At 39.5% G+C, this 27506-nt stretch overlaps 1 protein-coding gene across 1 annotated transcript in view; it reads left to right on the plus strand.

Moving 5' to 3' along the window:
• LOC139535852 (metabotropic glutamate receptor 2-like) overlaps positions 1 to 27506 on the plus strand; it is a 95196-nt gene that overhangs the window by 64837 nt on the left and 2853 nt on the right. The window contains exons 3-4 of the mRNA XM_071335691.1: positions 755 to 1595; positions 6584 to 7647. Coding sequence (XP_071191792.1) covers positions 755 to 1595; positions 6584 to 7647 — 1905 coding nt within the window. The remainder of the gene's footprint in view (positions 1 to 754; positions 1596 to 6583; positions 7648 to 27506) is intronic.

Raw genomic sequence — 27506 nt, forward strand, 5'->3', positions numbered from 1 at the left:
CCCATGGCAAAATATGTTGAATTTGGGGGAAATTAGCCTTAAAATGTTTTCCTTGCAAGCCAATGAATCATCAGATATTGCATGGTTTTATTGGTGGACGTTGTCGACAGTGTGGTAGATCAGATATGACAGATCTGGGTTGTAGTCTATGTGGGCATCCCTGGAGCCCGTGGCAAGCCCAGGATGTTGTCAGACAATCAGCAGAAAGGAGAGTTGTGAAACACACTGCTGGGACCTCAGAGGGCGATGAGAGGCTGCAGATTGGAGTGAGACTGATTGTCCGTTTAGGCCAAACTGTTAGTGAGATTACTATATTCTGTATCTGATGTGGCTCCTTTCACCACTTGAGTTATAAAGAAATGACCCACAAGCAATATATGTTTTGATTTAATAAAATATCAGAACTCCCAATAATTCATTCAGTGAATTGTTTTACATGTATAACAGTTATAAGTACTATACTTTACCAGTACTATTACTAGGGTATAATGTCTAGGTACTGTAAAGACTTGGCACTATTCCATCTGGATCTCTGAAGCGTTACAGATTGCATGAAATGTAAAGGTAATTTCCGATTGAGACGAAATATGCAGTGGTCACCTTGAATGCAGTCTTCGCTAACCTGGGACCATTGCTTTTAAATTTAAATCAAGCAGTAACGCTGAACTTCCGCAATACGGATCGAATAAAGCCCCTACAGTATTGTTTAAATCTTGATCATGCTCTCATAGTACCTCTCTCTCTTTCTCTCCAGGTGGCCAACCTCCTTCGTCTCTTCCAGATCCCTCAGATCAGCTACGCCTCCACCAGCGCCAAGCTCAGCGACAAGAGCCGCTATGACTACTTTGCCCGCACGGTACCCCCTGACTTCTATCAGGCCAAGGCCATGGCAGAGATCCTGCGCTTCTTCAACTGGACCTATGTGTCAACCGTGGCATCTGAGGGCGACTACGGCGAGACGGGCATCGACGCCTTCCAGCAGGAGGCCCGCGCCCGCCAGATCTGTATCGCCACCTCAGCCAAGGTCAGCCGGTCGATGAACCGCTACAGCTATGACCAGGTGATCCATTCGCTGCGGCAGAAGTCCAATGCCAAGGTGGTCATTCTCTTCACACGCAGCGAGGATGCCCGGGAGCTGCTGGTGGCTGCCAACCGATTGAACGCGTCCTTCACCTGGGTGGCCAGCGATGGCTGGGGGGCGCAGGAGATTGTGGTGAGGGGCAGCGAGGCTGTGGCGGACGGGGCCTTCACCATCGAGCTGGCCTCCTACCCCATCCCCCAGTTTGCTGAGTACTTCACTGGCCTGAATCCCTACAACAACACACGTAACCCCTGGTTCAGGGAGTTCTGGGAGAATAGATTCCAATGTAGCCTCCATGACCTGGGCTGTGGGAAGCACTCTCTGCGGGACGGCCTGTTTGAGCAGGAGTCCAAGATCATGTTTGTGGTGAACGCTGTCTATGCCATGGCCCATGCCCTGCACAACATGAGGCAGTCGCTGTGCCCCAACTCCACCACCAAGATCTGTGATGCTCTGAAGCCAGGCAATGGCAAGAGGTTCTACAGGGAGTATATCCTGAAGACCAAGTTTGACGGTGAGTTTGAAGATTGATGAGTATGGCTACATGACTATACATTATGTAACAGATGTGATCGTTAACATGTTGACCAAACCGGACGCGCGAGTGCGCCTGCATGTGCCATCGCACGCATGTTGATTTTGTACCTCCACACCAGACACGATCAGGACACACAGGTTGAAATATCAAAACAAACTATAACAGAACAAATTATATTAATTTGGGGACAGGTCAAAAAGCATTAAACATTTATGGCAATTTAGCTAGCTAGCTTACTAATTTCTCTCATGAGTGTTAAACAAATGAAATACCCTTTGCCTTGATGACAGATTTGCACACTCTTGACATTCACTCAACCAGCTTTACCTGGAATGCAAAGGGTGGCTACATTGAAGAATCTCAAATATAAATATATTTTGATTTGTTTAACACTTTTTTGGTAACTAAATGATTCCATATGTGTTATTTCATAGTTGTGATGTCTTCACTATTATTCTACAATGAAGAAAATAGTAAAAATAAAGAAAAACCCTTGAATGAGTAGGTATGTCCAAACTTTTGACTGGTACTGTATAGGAAATGTACAAAGTGACCTCTGACACATTGTAAATATAATGCACTATTTCAGAACGTGACCTACCACTTGGATGGGATTATTGGACTGGGAAGAATTGACGTCCGCAATTTTCCCCTATCTGCAAGCATGACCAGTGGCATAACACCTTGTTGATATGTAAATTCAAACAACCAGGAGGAATACATAATCATTGAATACATATTTCTGCAGTGGCAGAAACCCTGTTAGATGTATACAGAGAAATTTGATTTTCTATATCCTCAGAAATGACTATATCCTAAGAAGTGATTTTCCATGAGATTATTGCCAGAGAACAAATAGACCATATTCAACTGTATTTCTTTGTATTTGATTTTTGGTTGATGACTAAAGTCTCTTTCATCTATATATGTTTGTCTCTTATTAGCCTCTCGAAACATAATGTTGAAAATGAACTACACTGCGTGATATACTGCAATCATAATCTACCCATGAGTGCCCTACTTGCTTACAAATTTGATTACATACATTTAGATCCATTGTATCAATTCCTACCATCCTACAGTACGTGGGAACAGTCCAGGACTAATTATAGTTGTTTTTATATTGCTGCTGAAGATAAGAGCTTGTAAAGATTCAATTTGCAAAGAGGAAACATCAATTTCCATCCTCACACGCTGAGGCTCATTTTGTCATGCATCTCATCTGCCTGGAGTGTGTGGAGAGTGACTTGGCCTACAGCCTGAATATTACATATAGGAATCACATAAACACCCTCATCAGGGAACGACACTTTCAGTCAGGTGGTGACCAGAGATAGTCAGTGTAACAGATCATTTATGTAAACCCCTATAGCAGCAACACATCTGTACAACACAGATAACAACAACCCCACCAAGCCGAATGCTCTAACTACTAAACCGTTGACTGAGTAGTTGTGTCTCCAAGTCTTAAGGTAGGGATGCAGTACAAGGTGGCAATATTTCCATGCATGAGTGATGGGGGGGTGGGTCAAAGTCCATGTCAGCCGTCCATGGATTGTAGATGGATCCCCAGGGGAGCTTGCTGTCAGAAGACATCAGATTGAATTACAAGACTAGAATCGCCTGAAGTGTATGGAAATCTTTGGGGAAATGGCAGTACAGCAGGGTCACAAATTATCCTTCATCCATTACAAAGCCCCATTTCCTCTAGTTCAAAAGAGACTAGATGATTCTCTATGGAGAATAATGGGGCTATTCAGCTGAGAATGGTTCTAAAAATCTCTAAACATCTCAACGGTCCAGGTGCAATTCTGTCATTTTGCTCTGTTTACTTTCTAGCTATGAATGCATTGGTATTTCTATCCATGTCTTGCAAATTGTTATACCATAGTTAGACATTAAGAATGTATTATACCATAGTTAGACATTAAGAATGTATTATTCCATAGTTAGACATTAAGAATGTATTATTCCATAGTTAGACATTAAGAATGTATTATTCCATAGTTAGACATTAAGAATGTATTATTCCATAGTTAGACATTAAGAATGTATTATTCCATAGTTAGACATTAAGAATGTATTATTCCATAGTTAGACATTAAGAATGTATTATTCCATAGTTAGACATTAAGAATGTATTATTCCATAGTTAGACATTAAGAATGTATTATTCCATAGTTAGACATTAAGAATGTATTATTCCATAGTTAGACATTAAGAATGTATTATACCATAGTTAGACATTAAGAATGTATTATTCCATAGTTAGACATTAAGAATGTATTATACCATAGTTAGACATTAAGAATGTATTATTCCATAGTTAGACATTAAGAATGTATTATTCCATAGTTAGACATTAAGAATGTATTATTCCATAGTTAGACATTAAGAATGTATTATTCCATAGTTAGACATTAAGAATGTATTATTCCATAGTTAGACATTAAGAATGTATTATTCCATAGTTAGACATTAAGAATGTATTATACCATAGTTAGACATTAAGAATGTATTATTCCATAGTTAGACATTAAGAATGTATTATTCCATAGTTAGACATTAAGAATGTATTATTCCATAGTTAGACATTAAGAATGTATTATTCCATAGTTAGACATTAAGAATGTATTATTCCATAGTTAGACATTAAGAATGTATTATTCCATAGTTAGACATTAAGAATGTATTAATCCATAGTTAGACATTAAGAATGTATTAATCCATAGTTAGACATTAAGAATGTATTAATCCATAGTTAGACATTAAGAATGTATTATTCCATAGTTAGACATTAAGAATGTATTATTCCATAGTTAGACATTAAGAATGTATTATTCCATAGTTAGACATTAAGAATGTATTATTCCATAGTTAGACATTAAGAATGTATTATTCCATAGTTAGACATTAAGAATGTATTATACCATAGTTAGACATTAAGAATGTATTATTCCATAGTTAGACATTAAGAATGTATTATTCCATAGTTAGACATTAAGAATGTATTATTCCATAGTTAGACATTAAGAATGTATTATTCCATAGTTAGACATTAAGAATGTATTATTCCATAGTTAGACATTAAGAATGTATTATTCCATAGTTAGACATTAAGAATGTATTATTCCATAGTTAGACATTAAGAATGTATTATTCCATAGTTAGACATTAAGAATGTATTAATCCATAGTTAGACATTAAGAATGTATTAATCCATAGTTAGACATTAAGAATGTATTATTCCATAGTTAGACATTAAGAATGTATTAATCCATAGTTAGACATTAAGAATGTATTAATCCATAGTTAGACATTAAGAATGTATTATTCCATAGTTAGACATTAAGAATGTATTATTCCATAGTTAGACATTAAGAATGTATTATTCCATAGTTAGACATTAAGAATGTATTATTCCATAGTTAGACATTAAGAATGTATTATTCCATAGTTAGACATTAAGAATGTATTATTCCATAGTTAGACATTAAGAATGTATTATACCATAGTTAGACATTAAGAATGTATTATACCATAGTTAGACATTAAGAATGTATTATACCATAGTTAGACATTAAGAATGTATTATACCATAGTTAGACATTAAGAATGTATTATTCCATAGTTAGACATTAAGAATGTATTATACCATAGTTAGACATTAAGAATGTATTATTCCATAGTTAGACATTAAGAATGTATTATTCCATAGTTAGACATTAAGAATGTATTATTCCATAGTTAGACATTAAGAATGTATTATTCCATAGTTAGACATTAAGAATGTATTATTCCATAGTTAGACATTAAGAATGTATTATTCCATAGTTAGACATTAAGAATGTATTATTCCATAGTTAGACATTAAGAATGTATTATTCCATAGTTAGACATTAAGAATGTATTATACCATAGTTAGACATTAAGAATGTATTATTCCATAGTTAGACATTAAGAATGTATTATTCCATAGTTAGACATTAAGAATGTATTATTCCATAGTTAGACATTAAGAATGTATTATTCCATAGTTAGACATTAAGAATGTATTATTCCATAGTTAGACATTAAGAATGTATTATTCCATAGTTAGACATTAAGAATGTATTATTCCATAGTTAGACATTAAGAATGTATTATTCCATAGTTAGACATTAAGAATGTATTATTCCATAGTTAGACATTAAGAATGTATTATTCCATAGTTAGACATTAAGAATGTATTATTCCATAGTTAGACATTAAGAATGTATTATTCCATAGTTAGACATTAAGAATGTATTATTCCATAGTTAGACATTAAGAATGTATTATTCCATAGTTAGACATTAAGAATGTATTATTCCATAGTTAGACATTAAGAATGTATTATTCCATAGTTAGACATTAAGAATGTATTATTCCATAGTTAGACATGAAGAATGTATTATTCCATAGTTAGACATTATGAATGGATTGATGTTAAGATAAATGTTCAATCTTTTTGACATGGTACCAAGTGATTGTATAGTACTATTCCATGGTGTTGAATGAATCTGCTCTAAACCCATAGTTCTTGGCACCTGAATAGTAAAAAAAATCTCTCTGAGGTTCTCATTTGAGTGCAATAAGCCTGTGTCAAAGAAAACAGACTCAACCTTCTGGCTTCAATTATGTAAATGTTGGGTTTGCACCTGTGTCCCCGATGCATCAGCTACTGTTTAATCCCATGTGAAAGGAATGGAATGTCAGAGGGGAATACAGAGAGGTGAAGTGATGAAGCAGATACAAGCTCATTCAATCAAAACATGTTGACTCCAAGACCCTGGATTCATTGTACACATTGTACACAATTCAAAATACGAGTCAGAGTTCAGAGGGTTAATGATATATTGCATTGTCAAGGATAGACATGAATTTGTTTATTTCACTTTCAACCATCATAACATGACCATGGTCTTCTCTTTCTCACCCTGCAGCTCCATTCCGTCCAGCAGACACAGAGAACATGGTGAGGTTCGATATCTTTGGAGACAGCTTAGGCCGCTACAACATTTTTCACTACCACAAAGAAGACGGACGCTACGTCTACCGTAAGGTGGGCTACTGGGCCCAGAATCTGACCCTTAACACCAGCCAGATCCCCTGGGAAGGCCATGCCGCACCCACCTCCCAATGCAGTGACCCCTGCAGGAAGAACGAGGTGAAGAGCATGCAGCCTGGAGATGTGTGCTGCTGGATCTGCATCCCCTGCCAGCCTTACCAGTACTTGAAGGATGAGTTCACCTGCGCCGACTGCAAGTTTAGCGAATGGCCCCTGGCCAACCTGACAGGCTGCTACAACCTACCAGAGGAGTACATCCGCTGGGAGGACGCCTGGGCTATAGGCCCTGTCACCATCTCCTGCCTGGGCATGATGTGTACACTCTTCATCATCGGCCTCTTCCTCAAGCACAACGACACCCCTGTGGTGAAGGCCAGCGGGCGGGAGCTGTCCTACATCCTCCTGCTGGGTGTTCTGATGTGCTACAGCATGACCTTCATCTATATCTCCAAGCCCTCCATGGCTGTGTGTACCCTACGTCGACTAGGCCTGGGCACCTCCTTCGCTGTGTGCTACTCTGCGCTTCTCACCAAGACCAACCGCATCGCACGCATCTTCAGCGGGGTGAAGGACGGAGCCCAGCGGCCGAGGTTCATCAGCCCTGCCTCGCAGGTGGCCATCTGCGGGGGTCTGATCTCCTGCCAGCTGGTGGTGGTGGTGGTCTGGCTCCTGGTGGAGGCCCCGGGGGTCAGGAAGGAAGTGAACCCCGAGAGGAGGGACATAGTCACCCTCAAGTGCAATAGCAAGGACTCCAGTATGCTCATGTCCCTCAGCTACAACTGCATCCTCATCATCCTCTGCACTGTCTACGCCTTTAAGACCAGGAAGTGCCCCGAGAACTTCAACGAGGCCAAGTTCATTGGGTTCACCATGTACACCACCTGTATCATCTGGCTGGCCTTCCAGCCCATCTTCTATGTCACGGCCAGCGACTACAGGGTGAGTTATCAAATCACATAGACTTTGATATTCTGGTGTAGATAATAAGCAGACATCCTATGCCTTTGATTTTGTAAACAAAGTCACATGTTTTTGCTGTTTTTGAGTTTTACAGTACATCACTACTTTTCCAAAAATGAACAACACAACCTCAACACACTGCCTAACATACAGTGTATATCTACAGTACTTTACAAACTGAGGTTGAAGACACATGAAACCGATCCCTTGGTTGTTATTTCTACTTGTGTATTTCCTGTGTCCTTAAAGTCGTAAGTCAGGGGACGTGAGTTTGGCTCATTGAATCTTTTCTAAACAGATAACAAATCCCTTTGATTGCTTGTCTTAAACTCTGATAAAAGAAGCAGATCTCTTTTCATGTGACTGAGAAATCTGTTCCAGAGGAGAACAAAGGCTCAGAGGAGATCATATCCCGGCAAAATTACAGGTTTAAATTGGTGGGATGGATTTATACTGAAAAAACACTTGACATTGGCTACTTAATGACAATTAGCATAGAGCAAACCTCATTGTGTTATGATCATTTCATTTCCACATTACCATACCTACCATAAAACTTCAATTAAACGCAGTCTCAAATAGCCGCCTCTCCCTTTTATTACATTTCAGCAAGTAAATGTCTGTTTCAAATAGTCACGGGGTCTAAATCAATTGTTCACGAGGTTACCATGGACACCGCTCTGATATTCCCACGGTCATGTGCATAAAAACATTTTCCTAGCAATGGCGCCACCAAAAAGACAACACAACATCAAATAATGCTCTCCATGGTGGTGAAGCGTGAAATTGGGGGGTGTATGACAGGCAGCCTAGTCTTTGCAAGTCTGATGGATTTGTTAATATTATGTTTATACTGGTCATACCGGTCACAACAGTGTGGTAGTCTTTTCAACATTTTATAGAGCAAAATGCTGTGTGCATTAAAGGGATATTTCGGGATTTTGGCAATGAAGTTTATGTCTCTGCGTGCAGTTTGAAGAAAGTTGATAACTAGTGTTAATGCAATGACTGGAAGTCTATGGTAACACCGAGCATGCTAGTTCCAGTCATTGCGCTAACGCTAGTTAGCGTTAGCGTGCGAAACTACCTCTAACATCCTTCATACTAGATGAAGAGACATAAAAATACTATCCTCATTGCCATAAGCACTGGTTGTGTTCAATGATTTAAGCAGATAAATGCTATAAATATAAGTTTTACGGTATTTATTGAAGATTGGTCAATGGATTTAGTAATGCATTACTAAAGTAATGCTCTCCAACATTATGTGCGTACAGTATGTGTATACTGTACACAAGCTTGTATGTGGAGTGTGTACAGCAGAGCCTACCATAGCAAAAAGCATAACAGCTGGGTCATTCCATCAATAGAGGGCCTTTTGGGTATATCATTTGTTTTGCTTTTTAAAAATGTTTTTTTTATTTAAACATTCTGTCATAAAGAGCACATGTAAAGAAAAAACATATTTTCCCATTCCAAGAGTAAAAATATATATACAGTATATACAGTAAATGCCAATGAAGTGCACATTAAAGTAGAAGGGTTGACGGTAACAGGTTTGACAATTTCATCTTAAATCCCTTTGCGACAGTGGGAATAGAGTGGTGAGGAGGAGGAGTCATTCATTTTCTGGATTCAGGTTCACTCAAACATAATTTTAAGCTTTGTTTTACTTTTGGCAGTTACAGCTGATTTCGGGATTGTATATCAATTCGCTCTACTTAATTATTTGTCATCTGATGTATTAGTTTCAGTATATGAATTGTTTAATCAAAATGTTTGCCGCCAGATCCTGATATTAGGGCATAAAAATGAACATTTCTGTCCTGAACTAGCCTAGTGCACATGTGCGCCCAGCTATATCCTGTCCCAAACTTGTTTGTCCTGGCTAAACAAACTGGCTAGCTGAACTATGCTAGTTTTCGTCCACATTGCCAAACTTCATGGATACTGCACCCTCAACTTCAAAACCTCTTTGCTAGTTAGTTATAAAATCATGTAACTAAGAAATTCTCTGGAAATTAACGTTTTTTTCTATAGTCATGACTGGTTCGAGCTACAGTACAGTATCTGTTGTGTCGTAAGACAATGGTGGCGAAGGATATCATTGCTACTTAACGAAGATCCAAGTTCAGTTTTTACATCCACCGTGTTTAAACATCCACTGTCGTCATTGGCGTAGGGTTAGCTGGATGTTTCTGACTGGTCTTGGAACTGTGACAACGGGCAGCCTCTCCCCACTTGACTCGATGGGATATGTAGAGATTTTGCCAACACAGCCAGATATGTACACAGTCTTGTACCCTTAAACTGTTTTAAACTGACTATCGTATTTGTTGATTAAATCTGACTTTATTAGTATAATGAGTAATCCAAGAATGTCACAAGTTAATTGACATGAGAAAACTTGAGAAAATAGCAACTCTACAGAGCGCCAATTGCTTCAATGAATGGCTAAATTACTTCTGGACACGAAGGTTCTGCAGAGCTCTTCCTCACCACTATATGGAAGTTTGTTGTGTGCAAGAGGGAGGGGCAAGTGAATGCAAGCTTCACATTTTTTTTATTGTTAAACACTAGAAAATGGCCAAAAAGAGTAGAAGCAGCTCACCTGCTTTTACACTATGATTTGATTATTATATCTTCAATGTTTCTATTGAAAAAATAAATGAAAAAGGAATAGTATGACCATATTAAAATGAGTGTTCAGTTCACGTAACAAGGTTGACCTTAAAATGAGGGACAGACATAAATTATTCACTAATCGCATGAAATAAATAAGAATCTGCATAATAAATAAGAATCTGCATTGTTGGGAAGTAATAATTTCACTGTTAGTCTACACCTGATGTTAACGAAGCATGTGACAAATAACATTTTATTTGAATTTTACGAAATTACTTTTTCAAAGCAACAAAATAACTAAGACTTTACAATGATGGTGAAAACCATCTGGTTCATATTAAAGGGCACAGGCTTTTAACTCCTGGAACGACCCAGATAGAAAAATATTTGTGACCAAGTGACTGTTGAGTCCTGAACCTAGAGATCTGATGACATAGAGTTTCAGAGAGGTACTGAGCTCTGTGGTATTTTGTCCCCTCTGGGATACCTGTGTGGACTGGGGGAGAGAGACAGAGAGAGAGACAGAGGGAGGTCCCCTGGTGCACCTACCTCTGCAGACACAGATGGACAGGCTGGAGAGTATGAGGTCTGGATGTGGGACAGAACGTAGCTGTGTGTCCCCGTGCGGAGTAGAGGGTGAAAGATCAGGACGTTGAGTCCCAGCTGTGTGCCGTGCGCTGTCTCCCAGGGCTTCAAAGGGACCCTACATCATGGCCCCTAGGAAGGAGGGGGAGGGGACAGAAGGGGGCACGGACAGAACAGATCAACACAGCTTTAATCTGACCGCTCTGATTATCTCTGAACTGGAACAAAGACTCATGTGATTTGTGTATTGTCTTCAATGAGGGAAATATATCTGGACTGTGTTCCGTCTGCTACAATCTTACTTTGAGATGGCTGTCCTCCTACCCTGTGATTTCAGAAAAGTCTGGTTGAATAATCAAACAAAAATTTGCACGTTATCCATTAAATGTTTAAGGAAACAAAATATGGTCTACTGAGGCATGAATTACAAACATGATTACCACATTAAATATTAAAGATGTCCTCCCTGAAGGAGAAAAGCAAATTAACAAGGTGATGAAACATCATTCATATCCAAAGGCAAAGAGTGCCCTTCACACTGGGCATAGACATCAGTTCAATGTCTAGTTTTGATTTACAGTTGGTTGTTGTCAACTAATGTGAACTCAACGTGAAATCAACAAAACATTTCCCCATGTCATTGGATTTAGGTTAAAAGTTGGGTAAAAAAAGTTTTAAAAAATGCCCTTTATAAATATCAGATATACAGTATCTTTAGGTTTTATTGGTGACATTTATTTAATATATTTCATATACTCATATACTCTAGGGGAGAATGGGTTAAGTTGAGACGTTTCTTTTTTTTTTTACATTCAGCCTCACTACGTCAAGGAAATATAGTATTCTTTCTAACAAAGAGATCTACATATATTTCAGGATGTTGTGTATCCCTGGAAAAAAAATTACAGAATTAATGTAAACATAACAGTTTTGAAAACAAAGCTTGTCCAAAAAAAAGTGGTTATTTCCACAACTTACCCTGGTATGGGGTAAGTTGAGCAGCGGGACAAGGCAAAATGAGCCGCCTTGGCGTAAATACGCAACGGTGTTCTGTGGCAGTGGGTGATGGTGCTGGTAGGTCAAAGTTTAATTCATTGAATGGTGGTGTGGTATATTGTACATCTTAAATGTATGCCTACACTCTTGGAAAAAAGGTTCCAAAAGGGTTATTTGCAGAGGGATAGGGTTCTACCAAGAACTGTTTTGATCAAGGGTTTTTTGTAAGTCAAAGGGTTCTTCCTAGAACCTTTAACACCCTAAGAACCGTTTTTGGCAGAAAGGGTTATTTGATGAGTCTTTGGGATGCGAGAAGGGTTCTACATAGAACAATATATAATATTGTCCAGCATGCTCTATTGGAGGGAGATTTTCAGAATTGTTTGTTTTACTGTAATATCTGTGTTTTTGCATGTATAGTATATTGATCGGTTGATACATTTTATGCCACACAAAGATACAATAAATAATATACCGTTTTCTAAACTAATCCAGTCTGTTAGAAATAGGATTTATTGCACCCGTTACTGAGATGGTTGTTCCAGTTTAGATGATTGAGGTAGTTTCAGTATTCAATCTTCCCTACCCTGCAGTCATTCTGAATGCAGGTTGTGGGTGATTAACAATTTTACTTGTTGGATATCCTAACTCTGGCTGGATTCCAATCAGAATTACACATCACTTTGAAAGCCAGCATAATGTGACTTGCAGGCCTGATGTGGCCTGTAATCCAGGAGATTCCTAATACCACTGTGTCACAGGAGGTTTGTGGCAAGTTAATTGGGGATTATTACGAGCCTTCCTCCCCTCAGCAGCCTCCACAGCACTGTGTTAGGGTATAACTAGGCCCTCAAAGAAAGGCCTTATGATTTATGTAATGTATTGTCATAAGTAATAAAATGTTAAAGGCTAATAAGGCTGGTGCGTTCTACCCGTTCGTAGAGGATTCTAGGAAGAACCCTCCAAAGATAAAAGGGTTCTCAGTAGAACCCTTCAGACGGTTCTAGAAAGAACATTCAGATGATAAAATGGTTCTTGGTAGAACCCTTCATAGAGGGTTCATAGGGGTTCTTTGAAGAACCTCTGCAAAGGGTTCTGCCCAGCACCAAAAAGGGTTCCCCTATGGGGACAAACCAAAGAACCCTGTATGGTTCTACTTAGCACCTTTTTTTCTAAGAGTGTACTTTCAGATCTAGATCTTTCTGTTCAATATCACTTACCCTTCCATTTCTTGACCAGATCGCTGGGACTGGGATGTTGTATCAATGTGCTGATTTGTGGGCAAGTTCTCTGCATTTAAGGCTACTAAGCCCATAAAACTGGTCCGTGAAATTTTTTGATATGTTTAGCAAGCTCAGACTCCATGTCATCAGATAAGACCTTGTGTGCCTCTGCTACTCTATTGTAGCTTCTCTTTCACACAGGTACATGTTTGTTTTGTTTTTTGTCAATGTATCTCTTCAGTGTCATTCAGTCATTTTTTTTTCTCCCTTGCTGTTGCTCGAATGGACTTCTTCCCTTCTCTTACTTCCTTCGCTGCTCTCTCAAGGACCTCAAAAGGGGCTAGACCCTTGCTTTTTTAAACGTTTTTATACATTAGGCATGATTGTGTCGGCTCTATAAAAGAAAAGCACAATCTTGACTTCATATGCATGACATATTGCAAAAAGACCATACATATTGTGCATAAAACTGACAGAATTTAATCAGAATGTACAAGGGGTATGGTGGCCATTGGCTCAACTTATCCCATGGCCATCAGCTCAACTTACCCCAAGGCCAAAATGTACACTATATTAGCCCAAAGCCCATACAGCTACAAGGATGCACCTTGATCATGCTAGGTTTAGGACCTCATATTGTAGCTTATAGAGACCCCAACTGATGTATAAAACAATCTTAAAATGTTCTACTTTCGTTTAGATACAAGCGTCATGAAACCTATAACAGAATACATTAATTTGGCTTTGTGAAAATCTGTTTTTTGTACCTAACTAACTTTTTCCATGTGATTTATTCCTTCACAGATTCCATGAAACGATGACCTCTTCCTAAATATTTGGTCACATGATTAATTTTGTGCATGGTTTTCTTTCCTTTAGAAAGTATTCCCACCCGATTACTTTTTCCACATTTTGTTGATTTACAGCCTGAGTTGAAAATTGATTAAATTAATTAAATTAAACGTGGAAAGAGAGTATTTGTTTACAAATTAATTTTAAAAATGAAAAGTTATTTTGAGTCAATAAGTATTCAACACCTTTGCTATGGCAAGCCTAAATAAGTTCAGGGGTAAAAATGTGCTTAAGAAACCTGTTATGGCTGCAGCCCGACGTCATCCCGACGCCGGTACACCTATGACAACATCCAGCTCAAGTGCACGGCGCGAAATTCAAAATCTATTTTTTTTTATTATTTAACTTTCACACATTAACAAGTCCAATACAGCATTTGAAAGATAAACATCTTGTCAATCCAGCCAACATGTCTGATTTTTTAAATGTTTTACAGAGAAAACACCACATATATTTATGTTAGCTCACCACCAAATACAAAAGACAGACAGACATTTTTCACAGCAACGGTAGCATGCAAGTAGCATGCACAAAGCTAACCTAACTAACCTAGAACCAACCTAAATAACCTAGAAAAAACTCCCTCAGATGACAGTCCTATAACATGTTACACAATAAATCTATGTTTTGTTCGAAAAATGTGCATATTTTAGCTATAAATCAGTTTTACATTACTGCTACCATCATAGCCACCATCACAGCTACAGTCAGAAATCGCACGGGAGTAGCCAGAGAAAATACAGACACCAACGTCAACTACTAATTACACATCATAAAACATTTCAGAACAATATATGGTGGATAGCTAATGAAAGAATAAGATCTTGTGAACAGAGCCAATATTTCCGATTTTTGAAGTGTTTTACAGCGAAAACACAATATATCGTTATATTAGCTTACTACAATAGCTAGCACACAGCAGCATTGATTCTAGTCAAACGGTAGCATAGCACAGTTCGACAGATATATGAAAAAGCATCCCAAATTGGGTCCTTATCTTTGTTGATCTTCCATCAGAATGTTCTCCAAGGGGTCCTTTGTTCAGAAATGTCTTTATTTCGATCCAGAACGAACAATTTCCCTCTTGAATTAGCAAGCACACTGGCAGTGCGACGCTAACCTCTCCATCTTGAAAAAATTATTGCGTCGCATCACGTCTAAAGTCCAGAATACATTTCAATAATATAATTAAAGTATATTGAAAAAACATACTTTAGGATGATATTGTGACATGTATCAAATAAAATCGAAGCCAGAGATCATATTCACCTATAACGACGGTTTTCCAGGAGGCTACTCCAGATCCAACTTCGCGCCTTCCAAAAAAAATAAAGTGTGCACTTCTCACTCCAAGATGTTGTATACAATCCCTGACCGAGATAATCAAGTGATTTCTTCTCTCACTTCCGCATGACACCCAGAGGAAGGCGTATGACGTGTTTCTACAGTCCTAAGTGACATGCCCTTTTAATGACAAGGGCTTGAAAAGCGACATTGATTTTGGAAATCTCACTTCCGGATAGGAAATGGGCTGTAAAAATTGTTCTGTTCCACTTAGAGAAATAATTAAAACGGTTTTAGAAACTAAAGACTGTTTTCTATCCAATAGTAATAATAATATGCATATTGTAAGAGCAAAAATTGATTAAGAGGCCGTTTGAAAATTTGCACATATTTTCCAGTTTTTCAATACGCCCCCTGCAGCCATAACAGGTTATTAAGAAGTCACATAATAATTTGCATGGACTCACTCTGTGTGCAGTAATAGTGTTTAAAATGATTTTTGAATTACTACCTCATCTTTGTGCCCCACACATACAATTCTCTGGAAGGTCCCTCAGTTAACCACCAAAACCAGGGAGCTTTTCCAATGCCTTGCAAAGAGGGGCACTATTGGTAGATAAAACAAATATTTAAAAAATAAACATTTAATATTCCCTTTGAGCATGATGAAGTTATCAATTACACTTTGGATGGTGTATCAATACACCCAGTCACTACAAAGATACAGGCGTCCTTCCTAACTCAGTTGCCAGAGAGGAAGGAAACCACTCAGGGGGCCAGTGGTGACTAAAAAAGTTACTGAGTTTAATGGTTGTGATAGGAGAAAACTGAGGATGGATCAACTACATTGTAGTTACTCCACAATACAAACCTAAAAGACAGAGTGAAAAGATGGAAGCCTGTACAGAATAACAAATATTCCAAAACATGCATCCTGATTGCAATATGGTATTAAAGTTAAACGGCAAAATATGTGGCAAAGAAATTAACTTTATGTCCTGAATACAAAGCATTGTGTTTCTGGCAAATCCGACAAATCACATCACTGAGTACCACTCTTTAAATGTTATGGTGGTGGCTGATGGGTATGCTTGTCATCGGCAAGGACTAAGGAGATTTTTAGAATAAAAAACGGAATAGAGCTAAGCATAGGCAAAATTCTAGAGGAAAACCTGGTTCAGTCTGCTTTCCAACAGACAATGGGAGACAATTTCACCTTTCAGTAAAACAAACACAAGACCAAATATACACTGGAGTTGCTTACCAAGATGACATTGGATGTTCCTGAGTGGCCTAGTTACAGTTTTGACTTAAATTGCTTGAAAATCTTATGGGTGTGCAAAGTTTTATTTCCATACCCCACCCTACCACGAGACATCCATGTCTTCATCACTGGAAAAGAAAAACTGTTGAGTTTGATATCATTTAAAAGCTTACAAACGGGGTTGTCAAACTATTTCATAATTTCGTGATTTCTTTTTTTAATACAAATGTCCTTTTTTTTTATACCTTTAACATCAATTACCAAAAAAACATGTGAACTTAGATTGTTATTAATATTTGCAAAATGTGTAGGTTAGACCCTATTTTACATTATCTGAGGTTTTTGTTCTGTGCCCGCTATCGGTTGAGACACAACATCCTCTTGAATACAAGAGAAATATAATTCATAGAATGAACCTATACCTTCAGACTACTGCAATGTATCTGGTACACCATTGAAATTGTAATTTCTCATTACTACCACAAAGATGGCTGCCGATCCACCCACCATTAAATGTCAACTTAAATGGTCATGTCTATTTTATTACCTATATTTCTATGATTTCAAAAGATTTCCTATACAGGATTGGCAGTATAATTAAAAACAACAGATATTTCCATTCAAGTCAACATTCTCTGATTTCTAGACCAATGTACCCTCAAATTATTTTAGTCACTGAGACAATTTCAGGTCGGCTGAGTGCAAACTTGAAAGTTGTGAAAATTCTGTGCAACTTCCGGCACAGAGGCTCTACCTGCTTTAAATTTGTTTTAACAGTAGTCAAGTAGGCTACTGTGGCTATTTGATTGTAATGTAGGCCTACTAGAGTGGCCTACCGTCAAAAGCAATGGAGAAAATGCATCCAATAACATTTTAATATGGAAATAGCTGTTGCATCACCTCCTGGTATGGTAACTGCTCGGCATCTGACCGCAAGGCGCTACAGAGGGTAGGCGGTGTCAGAGGAAAGCCCAAAAAATTGTCAAAGACTCCAGTCACCCATGTCATAGACTGTTTTCTCTGCTGCCGCATGGCAAGCTGTACCGGAGCTCCACGTCTAGGACCAAAAGGCTCCTTAACAAATTCTACCCCCAAGCCATAAGACTGCTGAACAATTAATGAAATGGCCACCGGATTATTTACATTGACACCCCCCCCGATTTGTTTTTTTACACTGCTGCTACTCACTGTTTATTATCTGTGCATTGTCACTTCACCCCTACCTACAAGTACAAATTACCTCGACTAACCTGTACCCACGCACATTGACTCTGTACCGGTACCCCCTGTATATAGCCTTGTTATTGTTATTTTATTGTTTTACTTTTTTCTTTTTTACTTTAGTTTATTTGGTAAATATTTTCTTAAACTGTTGGTTTCTTCTCTCTTCTTGAACTGCACTGTTGGTTAATGGCATGTACAGTTGAAGTCGGAAGTTTACATACACCTTAAACTCAGTTTTTCACAATTCCTGACATTTAATCCTAGTAAAAATTCCCTGTTTTAGGTCAGTTAGGATCACCACTTTATTTTAAGAATGTGAAATGTCAGAATAATAGTAGTGAGAATAATTTATTTCAGCTTTTATTTTTTTCATCACATTCCCAGTGGGTCAGAAGTTAACATACACTCAATTAGTATTTGGTAGCATAGACTTCAAATTCTTTAACTTGGGTCAAACGTTTCGGGTAGCCTTCCACAAGCTTCCCACAATAAGTTGGGTGAATTTTGGCCCATTCCTCCTGACAGAGCTGGTGTAACTGAGTCAGGTTTGTAGGTCTCCTTGCTCACACACACCTTTTCAGTTCTGCCCAAAAATGTTCTATAGGTTTGAGGTAAGGGCTTTGTGATGACCACTCCAATACTTTGACTTTGTTGTCCTTAAGCCATTTTGCCACAACTTTGGAAGTATGCTTGGGGTCATTGTCCATTTGGAAGACCCATTTGCAACCAAGTTTTAACTTCCTGACTGATGTTTTGAGATGTTGCTTCAATATATCCCCATAATTTTCCAACATCATGATGCCATCTATTTTGTGAAGTGCACCAGTCCCTCCTGCAAAGCACCCCAACAACATGATGCTGCCACCCTCGTGCTTCACGGGTGGTGTTCTTCGGCTTGCAATCATCCCCCTTTTCCCTCCAAACATAACGATGGTCATTATTGCCAAACAGTTCTATTTTTGTTCCATTAGACCAGAGGATATTTCTCCAAAAAGTACGATCTTTGTCCCCATGGGCAGTTGCAAACCGTAGTCTGGCTTTTTTATGGCGGTTTTGGAGCAGTGGCTTCTTCCTTGCTGAGCGGCCTTTCAGGTTATGTCGATATAGGACTCGTTTTACTGTGGATATAGATACTTTTGTACCTGTTTCCTCCAGCATCTTCACAAGGTCCTTTGCTGCTGTTCTGGGATTGATTTGCACTTTTCGCACCAATGTACGTTCATCTCTAGGAGACAGAATGCGTCTCCTTCCTGAGTGGTATGACGACTGCGTGGTCCCATGGTGTTTATACTTGCGTACTATTGTTTGTACAGATGAACATGGTACCTTCAGGTGTTTGGAAAATTGCTCCCAAGGATGAACCAGACTTGAACCAGACAATTCTTTTCTGAGGTCTTGGCTGATTTCTTTTGATTTTCCCGTGATGTCAAGCAAAGAGGCACTGAGTTTGAAGGTAGGCCTTGAAATATATCCACAGGTACACCTCCAATTGACTCAAATGATGTCAATTAGCCTATCAGAAGCTTTTAAAGCCATGACATCATTTTCTGGAATTATCCAAGCTGTTTAAAGGCACAGTCAACTTAGTGTATGTAAACTTCTGACCCACTGGAATTGTGATACAGTGAATTATAAGTGAAATAATCTGTCTGTAAACAAATGTTGGAAAGATGACTTGTGTCATGCACAAAGTAGATGTCCTAACCGACTTGCCAAAACTAAAGTTTGTTAACAAGAAATTTGTGGAATGGTTGAAAAACTTGTTTTAATGACTCCAACCTAAGTGTATGTAAACTTCCGACTTCAACTATAAGTAAGCATTTCATGGTAAGGTCTAAACATGTTGAATTCTGCGCATGTGACAAATAAAGTCAGATCAAATCAAATCAATCGTTCAGCCTACAGTAGCAGCCAATGTGCGGTGTTCTATGTAGGCCTACATTCAAATTAAATTGTATTTGTCTCATGTGCCAAATACAACAGGCAATAACACATCTGCCACGCTGATCCGCAACACAGAGGCCCCTCAGGGGTGCGTGCTTAGTCCCCTCCTATACTCCCTGTTCACCCACGACTGCGTGGCCAAGCACGGCTCCAACACCATTAAGTTTGCTGATGACACAGCGGTGGTAGGCCTGATCACCGACAACGATGAGACAGCCTATAGGGAAGAGGTCAGAGACCTGGCAGTGTGGTGCCAGGACAACAACCTCTCCCTTAACGTAAGCAAGACAAAGGAAATGATTATGGACTACAGGAAAAGAAGGGCCGAACACGCCCCCATTCAAATCGAAGGGGCTGTATTGGAGCTTGTTGAGAGTTTCAAGTTCCTTGGTGTCCACATTACCAACAAACTATCATGGTCCAAACACACAAATTGTAGTGGGTCTAGGGTTTCAGGGATGATGGTGTTGACGTGAGCCATGATCTGCCTTTCAAAACACTTAATGGCGACCAATGTGAGTACTTGGGGTGGTAGTCATTTTGGCATATTACCTTCGCTTTCTTGGGCACAGGGACATGGTGGTCTGTAGGTACGTATTATGTTGACCTGTTTAAAGGTCTTGCTCACATCTGCTATGGAGAGCGTGATCACACAGTCGTCCAGAACAGTTGGTGCTCTCATGCATGCTTCAGCTACATGTAGCTCTCGCTTTGATCTCAAAACAAGCACATCTACTCACCACTGCTCATGCTGTAAAAACAGTGTACTTCAAAGTTAATGGGAAAGATCCATACATGGCAATGGTCTATTTGCATATAGGCCTACTGCAGCTCTGATTGGTTATGGTGCACCAGTACGGGCCTGAGTCTTGCCTGTCAATGCAGTAGAATCCTACTCTGATACATTCTGCTTACAACAAAATCTCTTGCAAAGTTTGTTTTGTTTCAGTATGTTACATTGAAGGTGTGCCACATCTGCTCCTGCCACACCCCCTAGTGGACATCCGGTGTCTCCTTGACCTGCAGCCACTTCTTCAGGACACTCTCTCTTTCTCCCCCTCCCCTTCTGTTTGTGTGTGATTGTGTGGTTGGAGACAGGTATGCTGGAGCCAGAGCGGATCTTCACCAGCTGCAACCCGTTCCATAATCAAGACCTCTACAAATACTCAGTCCTGCCACTTCCACTCTGCCGGATCGTAATCTCTGTTCAGTCAGTCATGCTTCTAGCTATTTGTTATTATTTAAGATCCTGTATCCTGCTGTGCCTGTTTCCTTGCCTGACACTATCTCCTCTCACTGCAGTTTTGCCACTGACTCTGGTTCCTGTCTCCTGTTTCACATCTCACCACCCTGCTACCCTGTTCTGTATTCAACTCACCATCACTCCCTTGGATTCCCCTCCGGACCTGCTTACCCTGTCCCAACCCAGCTCACTTCAACCTCAGCCTCCACTTCTGGTTTACTACAACTCATCCAAGCTTCCCTGGATCTGCACTTCATCTCTCCCTGTGTTACAATACATATCTTGGTTCATTCATCCCTGTTTCCTGGTCTGAGTCTGCTCTTGGGATCCCCTGTGCTGCTGCGCTTAACAAGGTGGCTAATATTACATTGATTCGATCACAATTCCCACAGAAAAGGGAAACCTTCATAGTGTTAACTCATGGGGAAAACTCTAGAAAGTTAAGTAAAGTCAATCTCGTGCTTTTCTGAGCGGGTTGCTATTTCTTCTGCAAGGCAGTCCTCCGCACACTTGGGAAGCTTAGAGATAACATTGGTTTGGACCAGCAACCAGCTTTGTGTTCCATTTGAAAGTAGAAATGTCAATTGTATCCCCATGTTAGTACATTTATCAGCCAAAACATGACACCCACCCTGTATTCTGCGACGTGTACGCTCTCGTTGGATGGCTCTCGCTTCATATTCGTCGCCAAATCCACTGGCTCCAGGTCATCCATAAGTCTTTGCTAGGTAAAGCCCCGCCTTATCTCAGCTCACTGGTCACCATAGCAACACCCACCCGTAGCACGCGCTCCAGCAGGTATATTTCACTGGTCATCCCCAAAGCCAACTCCTTCTTTGGCCGCCTTTCCTTCCAGTTCTCTGCTGCCAGTGGCTGGAACGAATTGCAAAAATCACTGAAGCTGGAGACCCATATATCCCTCACTAACTTTAAGCATCAGCTGTCAGAGCAGCTAACCGATCACTGCACCTGTACACAGCCCATCTGTAAAAAGCCCACCCAACTACCTCATCCCCATATTGTTTTTTGTTTTTTGCTCCTTTGCACCCCAGTAACTCTACTTGCACATTCATCTTCTGCACATCTATCACTGCAGTGTTAATGCTAAATTGTAATTATTTCGCCACTATGGCCTATTTATTGCCTTACCTCCCTAATCTTACTACATTTGTACACACTGTATATAGATTTTTCTATTGCGTTATTGACTGTACGTTTGTTTATCCCATGTGTAAATCTGTGTTTGTGTCACACTGCTTTGCTTTATCTTGGCCAGGTCGCAGTTGTAAATGAGAATTTGTTCTCAACTGCCCTACCTGGTTAACTAAAGGTGAAATAAAATAAAAAATTCAAGAGCATTCAAGAGCGGTGGCGGGCACAACACAAAAACCTCAGATTATGTAAAATAGGATCTAAGCTACAACATATGCAAATATGAAAGAATCTGAGTTTACTCATTTTTAGATAATTGGTTAAAAAATGACTAAATATTTATGAAAAATATTTTTTTTCAGAAATTATAAAAAAGTTTGACAACCATGTTTGTAAGTTTTTATATTATATCTCAACCATTTGTCTTTTCAGTGATGAAGACATGGATGTCTCACGGTATGGTGGGTTGTGAAAAAACGGGTCAAATTTGAGCATTTTTATCTATTGAATGTTTTGGCATTCAGGTCCAAAAAAGTAACTTTCTGAGCACTTCTACAATGGGCAAATATTTATGGAAGGTTGTCATTCAAATCAAAATGGATGCTGTCAAAAAGTGATTGAATTCAAAGGGATTTACCCAATGCCAACCAGTTGCAGTGGTTGGTGCCTTAATTGTGCAGAATATGATGCTTGTTTTTGGTACATAGAATGTGTCCTTTCTGTTTGCCGAGAAAATTACTTTGCTGGTTAACTTGAATGCATGAATTTCCCCTTTGGGTGGATGCTGCGGATTCCAGTCGTAATAGACATAAAGGTGAAATTCATGCATCCAAGATAACCTGATTCAACTTGTCGACTAATCATTAAGCCCTCAATGAGTTGAATGAGGTGTGTTTGTCCAGGGCTACAACAAAAATGTGTACTGTTGGAGAAACGCGAGGACCAGGATTGTGAAACACTGATATGGGATGTAGCGACATCAGTGCAAAAGAAGATGCAATGAAGAAAATAAACTGAAAGAATAAAATGAAGAATGAGTAGTCCTCAATGCTGTTTTTTGTTTTCATATGATATTTTTTTTTAGATGCATATGGACACAAAATACACTATATATACAGAAGTATGTGGACACCCCTTCAAATTAGTGGATTCGGCTATTTCAGCCACATCCGTTGCTGACAGGTGTATAATATCGAGCGCACAGCCATGCATCTCCATAGACAAATATTGGCAGTAGAATAGTCTTAATGAAGAGCTCAGTGACTTTCAACGTGGCAACGTAATAGGATTCCACCTTTCCAACAAGTCAGTTTGTCAAATGTTGCCCTGCTAAAGCTGCCCCGGTCAACTGTAAGTGCTGTTATTGTGAAGTGGAAACGTCTAGGAGCAACAACGGCTCAGCTTTGAACTGGGTAGGCCACACATGCTCACAGAACGGGAAGTGCTGAAGCGTGTAAAAATCGTCTGTCCTCGGTTACAACACTCACTACCGAGTTACAAACTGCCTCTGGAAGCCTCATCAGCACAATAACTGCTCGTCGGGAGCTTAATGAATTGGGTTTCAATAGCCGAGGAGCCGCACACAAGTGTAAGATCACCATGCACAATGCCAAGCATTGGCTGGAGTGGTGTAAAGCCCGCCGCCATTGGACTCTGGAGCAGTGAAAACGTGTTCTCTAGAGTGATGAATCACGCTTCACCATCTGGCAGTCCGACCGACTAATCTGGGTTTGGTGGATGCCAGAAGAACGCTACCTGCCTGAATGCATAGTGCCAACTGTAAAGTTTGGTGGAGGAGGAATAATGGTCTGGGGATGTTTTTCATGGTTTGGGCTAGGCCCCTTAGCTCCAGTCAAGGGAAATATTCATGCTACAGCATACAATGACATTCTAGACGATTCTGTGCTTCAAACTTTGTGACAACAGTTTGGGGAAGGCCCTGTCCTGTTTCAGCATGACAATGCCCCCGTGCACAAAGCGAGGTCCATACAGAAATGGTTTGTTGAGATCGGTGTGGAAGAACTTGACTGGCCTGCATAGATCCTTGACCTCAAGCCCATCGAAACCTTTGGGATGAATTGAAACGCCGACTGCAAGCCAGGCCTAATCGCCCAACATCAGTGCCCGACCTCACTAATGATCTTGTGACTAAATGGAATCAAGTCCCCAAAGCAATTTTCCAACATCTAGTGGAAAGCCTTTGCAGAAGAATGGAGGCTGTTATAGCAGCAAAGGGGGGACCAACTCAAAATTCATGCCCATGATTTTGGAATGAGATGTTTGACGAGCAGGTGTCCACATCCTTTTGGTCATGTAGTGTAAATTGTTCTAATTTTAACTCTTCACTCTACATGTATAAATCATTATCATTTGAATGTTAACTTTTGAATTAACTTTGAGGGGGGGTTTCTTCACACATTCTTCACCTAATACCAGGAACAGCACCATCTAGTGATCAGAACCTGGTAATATCAGGTTGTATGATGGGGCATAAACCTAAGAACTTCAATGACTAATTTCTCTGAACTGGGGGAAAAAAAGCTCACCAAATTCATTACATAGGTTGAATATACAATTAACCAAACCACAGCTTCATATTTATTTAATGAATTTCATATGAATCCTGTACATTTAAATGGCCAATTTGGGTGCAATCAATTAGCTTAAGTTCGAATTGTCTTTCAACATAATAATGTTGCAGGAACTGTTACCATATCTGTTTCTAACTACAGAAACCATTTCAGAACAATCTGAGATGGTTGGTGTCATGGCTTGCTGAAATTAAATTAATCAACCCTGCAGACTTCCTTGTTGGTTTTGGGTAAAATTCAGGCATAACAGCAACATCTTATGTTAAAGAAGAGACAGCCTAGTGGTTAGAGCGTTGGGTCAAATCCCCAAGCTGACAAGGTAAAACTCTGTCGTTCTGCCCCTGAACAAGGTAGTTAACCCACTGTTCCTAGGCTGTCATTGTAAATAAGAATAGGTTCTTAACTGACTTGCCTAGTTAAATGAAAGTTTTTAAAAAAAGAAACCAAAAAGTTTTATGCACTAAAAAGACACCTGTGCAGCGTGGAAGTTAATGTTTGAAACAGTGAATATGATTGGTTTAATATGTCTCGCTTAACTTGTCAACTTGTCTTCAGATTTCATCTCCCTTTTAGTAAGGAATCACGAAGAGTCTCCTCATCCCTAAAATATACCATGAGATCTGTTAGCGATATTAGGACTACCGTGTAATGTAGATGTTCTATTTTCTCCCGAAATTGCAAAACAATTTGTATGTTGATGTAGTGCCCATCGGTTATCAATGTTTCAACCTCTGTATTGAGAAGTCATGTTTTTACCGTCATTTCCTGGTTATAAAGAGCGCCAAAAATGACACTAACCATGAGCCTTAGTGTTTCTGCTGCCACAGAAATGACCTTGGGTTGTCACTAGTTACTACAGCCACAAAGTCATAAACCCTGCCCATTTCTACAATTTCTCTTCTTAAAATTTGATATGAAACCTAACCCTAATCTTAACCTAACCTTAACCACACTGATAACATTATGCCTAACCCTGACCTTAAATTATTTGTGGCTGTGGAAGCTAGAGGAAACCGACCACCTGTGAATCCGAAGCCATGATTGCGCTTCTGTTGTGGGTGTGGTAGCGAAGGAACCTTTCTTTATAATGGGGGTGGTCCAGAGGGGTCATTTTTCAAACACCTGAAACAGCTTTTTCCTGCACTGTAGAGTCATAATCATTATGCCTAATTATACTGTATTAAAAAATATATTCAGCATAGGTTATCTAAGCATACCTCTTTACCTGTCCAATTGTCATGTTAATGAATGATTCACATTGATTCTTTAAGAACTGTTATGCCTTAGGAGTTTAGTACAACTGCCACACTGGTATAGTATAATAACCCGAGAGTTACAGCAATGTATTTATTTATTTTCTAACGTCTAGCAACCTTACCAGCAGGCATGCCAGCTAAGATAATTAGAAAAGCTACTCTAACATGATTGATAGCCTGAAATTGCTTGGCAGTTAGTTATTAGGTTGGGAGATTGGGAACATATCTAGCTGGCTAGCTAAAGCCAACTTCATAAAATTGCTAGGTGGCTAGAATTACAGAGAAACAACAAAGGATTTTCATTTTATATATTAATCAAAGAAAGAATCAATAGGCTACATAGCTTGATCAAATGAATTTACAAACATACCTCCGGGTCCTGCCCATCACTGGCAGCTAAAATAAAATCAAACACTGTGTGTGTTACTGGACACTCTCTCTCCTCCTCCACTGACGATACTGTCTGCATGCACTAGAGTATCTAGTGTCCTACCTAGCATATCTTTGCTCCTCAGTGCACCATGGAAGGAACCACTTACTAAGGAGAATAGGAGGATTACTCTTTGCCTGGTCCAGTCAGTGTGCCCCCTTCGCAAATTACCCCTGACAGACCTTTATATAAATAATTGTAAAAAATCTGAGCATGATGCCTCTGCCCATTCTCTCCTACAAGCCAAAAGAAGCCCTAAAATCACCTAATCATGTTGTACGTTCCCCTTCTGAAAATATATATATCCCTGTGAGGGTTAGATTCTTTGTGGAATAATACACCTGAATATACGTAGAGTATGGCTTCCACAGGCTACACAGCCTTTTTAAAACAGTTTTATCGAGAGTACTTACAAAAATCTTTGTCAGTTTTCATAATGAACAACTGAATCACACACACCGTGAGAGGAGGCTGGGAACATCCAGAGTTGCCATGCTCTGCATCCTGAATTCAACCCTCTTGGAAAACACAGTTTGTCTTACTGAGAAGGCAGATTCCCAGCTCTCTGCAGTTCCTAATACACATCTTTCCATTATTAAAATCAATTAGAAGCTTATGATTATGCAGAAGGCTACGCTGCCCACATTGCAGTGTTATTAAGACTATTTCTGAATACAAAGTGTGGAACATAGCACCTGTGTACTCTTTGATGATACTACAGGTTACATGAGGTTGACATCAGTTTCTTATCCGAGCTTTTAGGTATTTTATGAACCAGATTAAAAAAGATGGATAAATGTTTTAACATAATGTACAGCAGCCTACATGTGACAGACAGTATTCAGCTCAACAAAGAGACTGCCAGAAGTAGAGGCTGTCGACAATTCAATATTTATTTCTAGTGCATTTCACATTGGACTCGCTACACAACTCAAAGATTAACTTGTGTCATGTTATGGTGAATTTGCATTCTCTGTAGCCTTCTGTCTGTGACAGCAGTGAGTGAAGGACCACAGCACAGCTTGAACGTCGTGTCCACTGCTGAGTGCTCTCTGCCTGCCAGCCCAACTCATTCTAATGCTGATATTAGTATTCAGGGAGACATGGACAGACACCTGCTGAGCCTGGGAAGTGTGTGGGATGGCAGGCTGGCAAGATGTACCCAACAC

This window comes from Salvelinus alpinus, chromosome 12 (assembly GCF_045679555.1).
Source record: "Salvelinus alpinus chromosome 12, SLU_Salpinus.1, whole genome shotgun sequence".
NCBI lineage: Eukaryota > Metazoa > Chordata > Actinopteri > Salmoniformes > Salmonidae > Salvelinus > Salvelinus alpinus.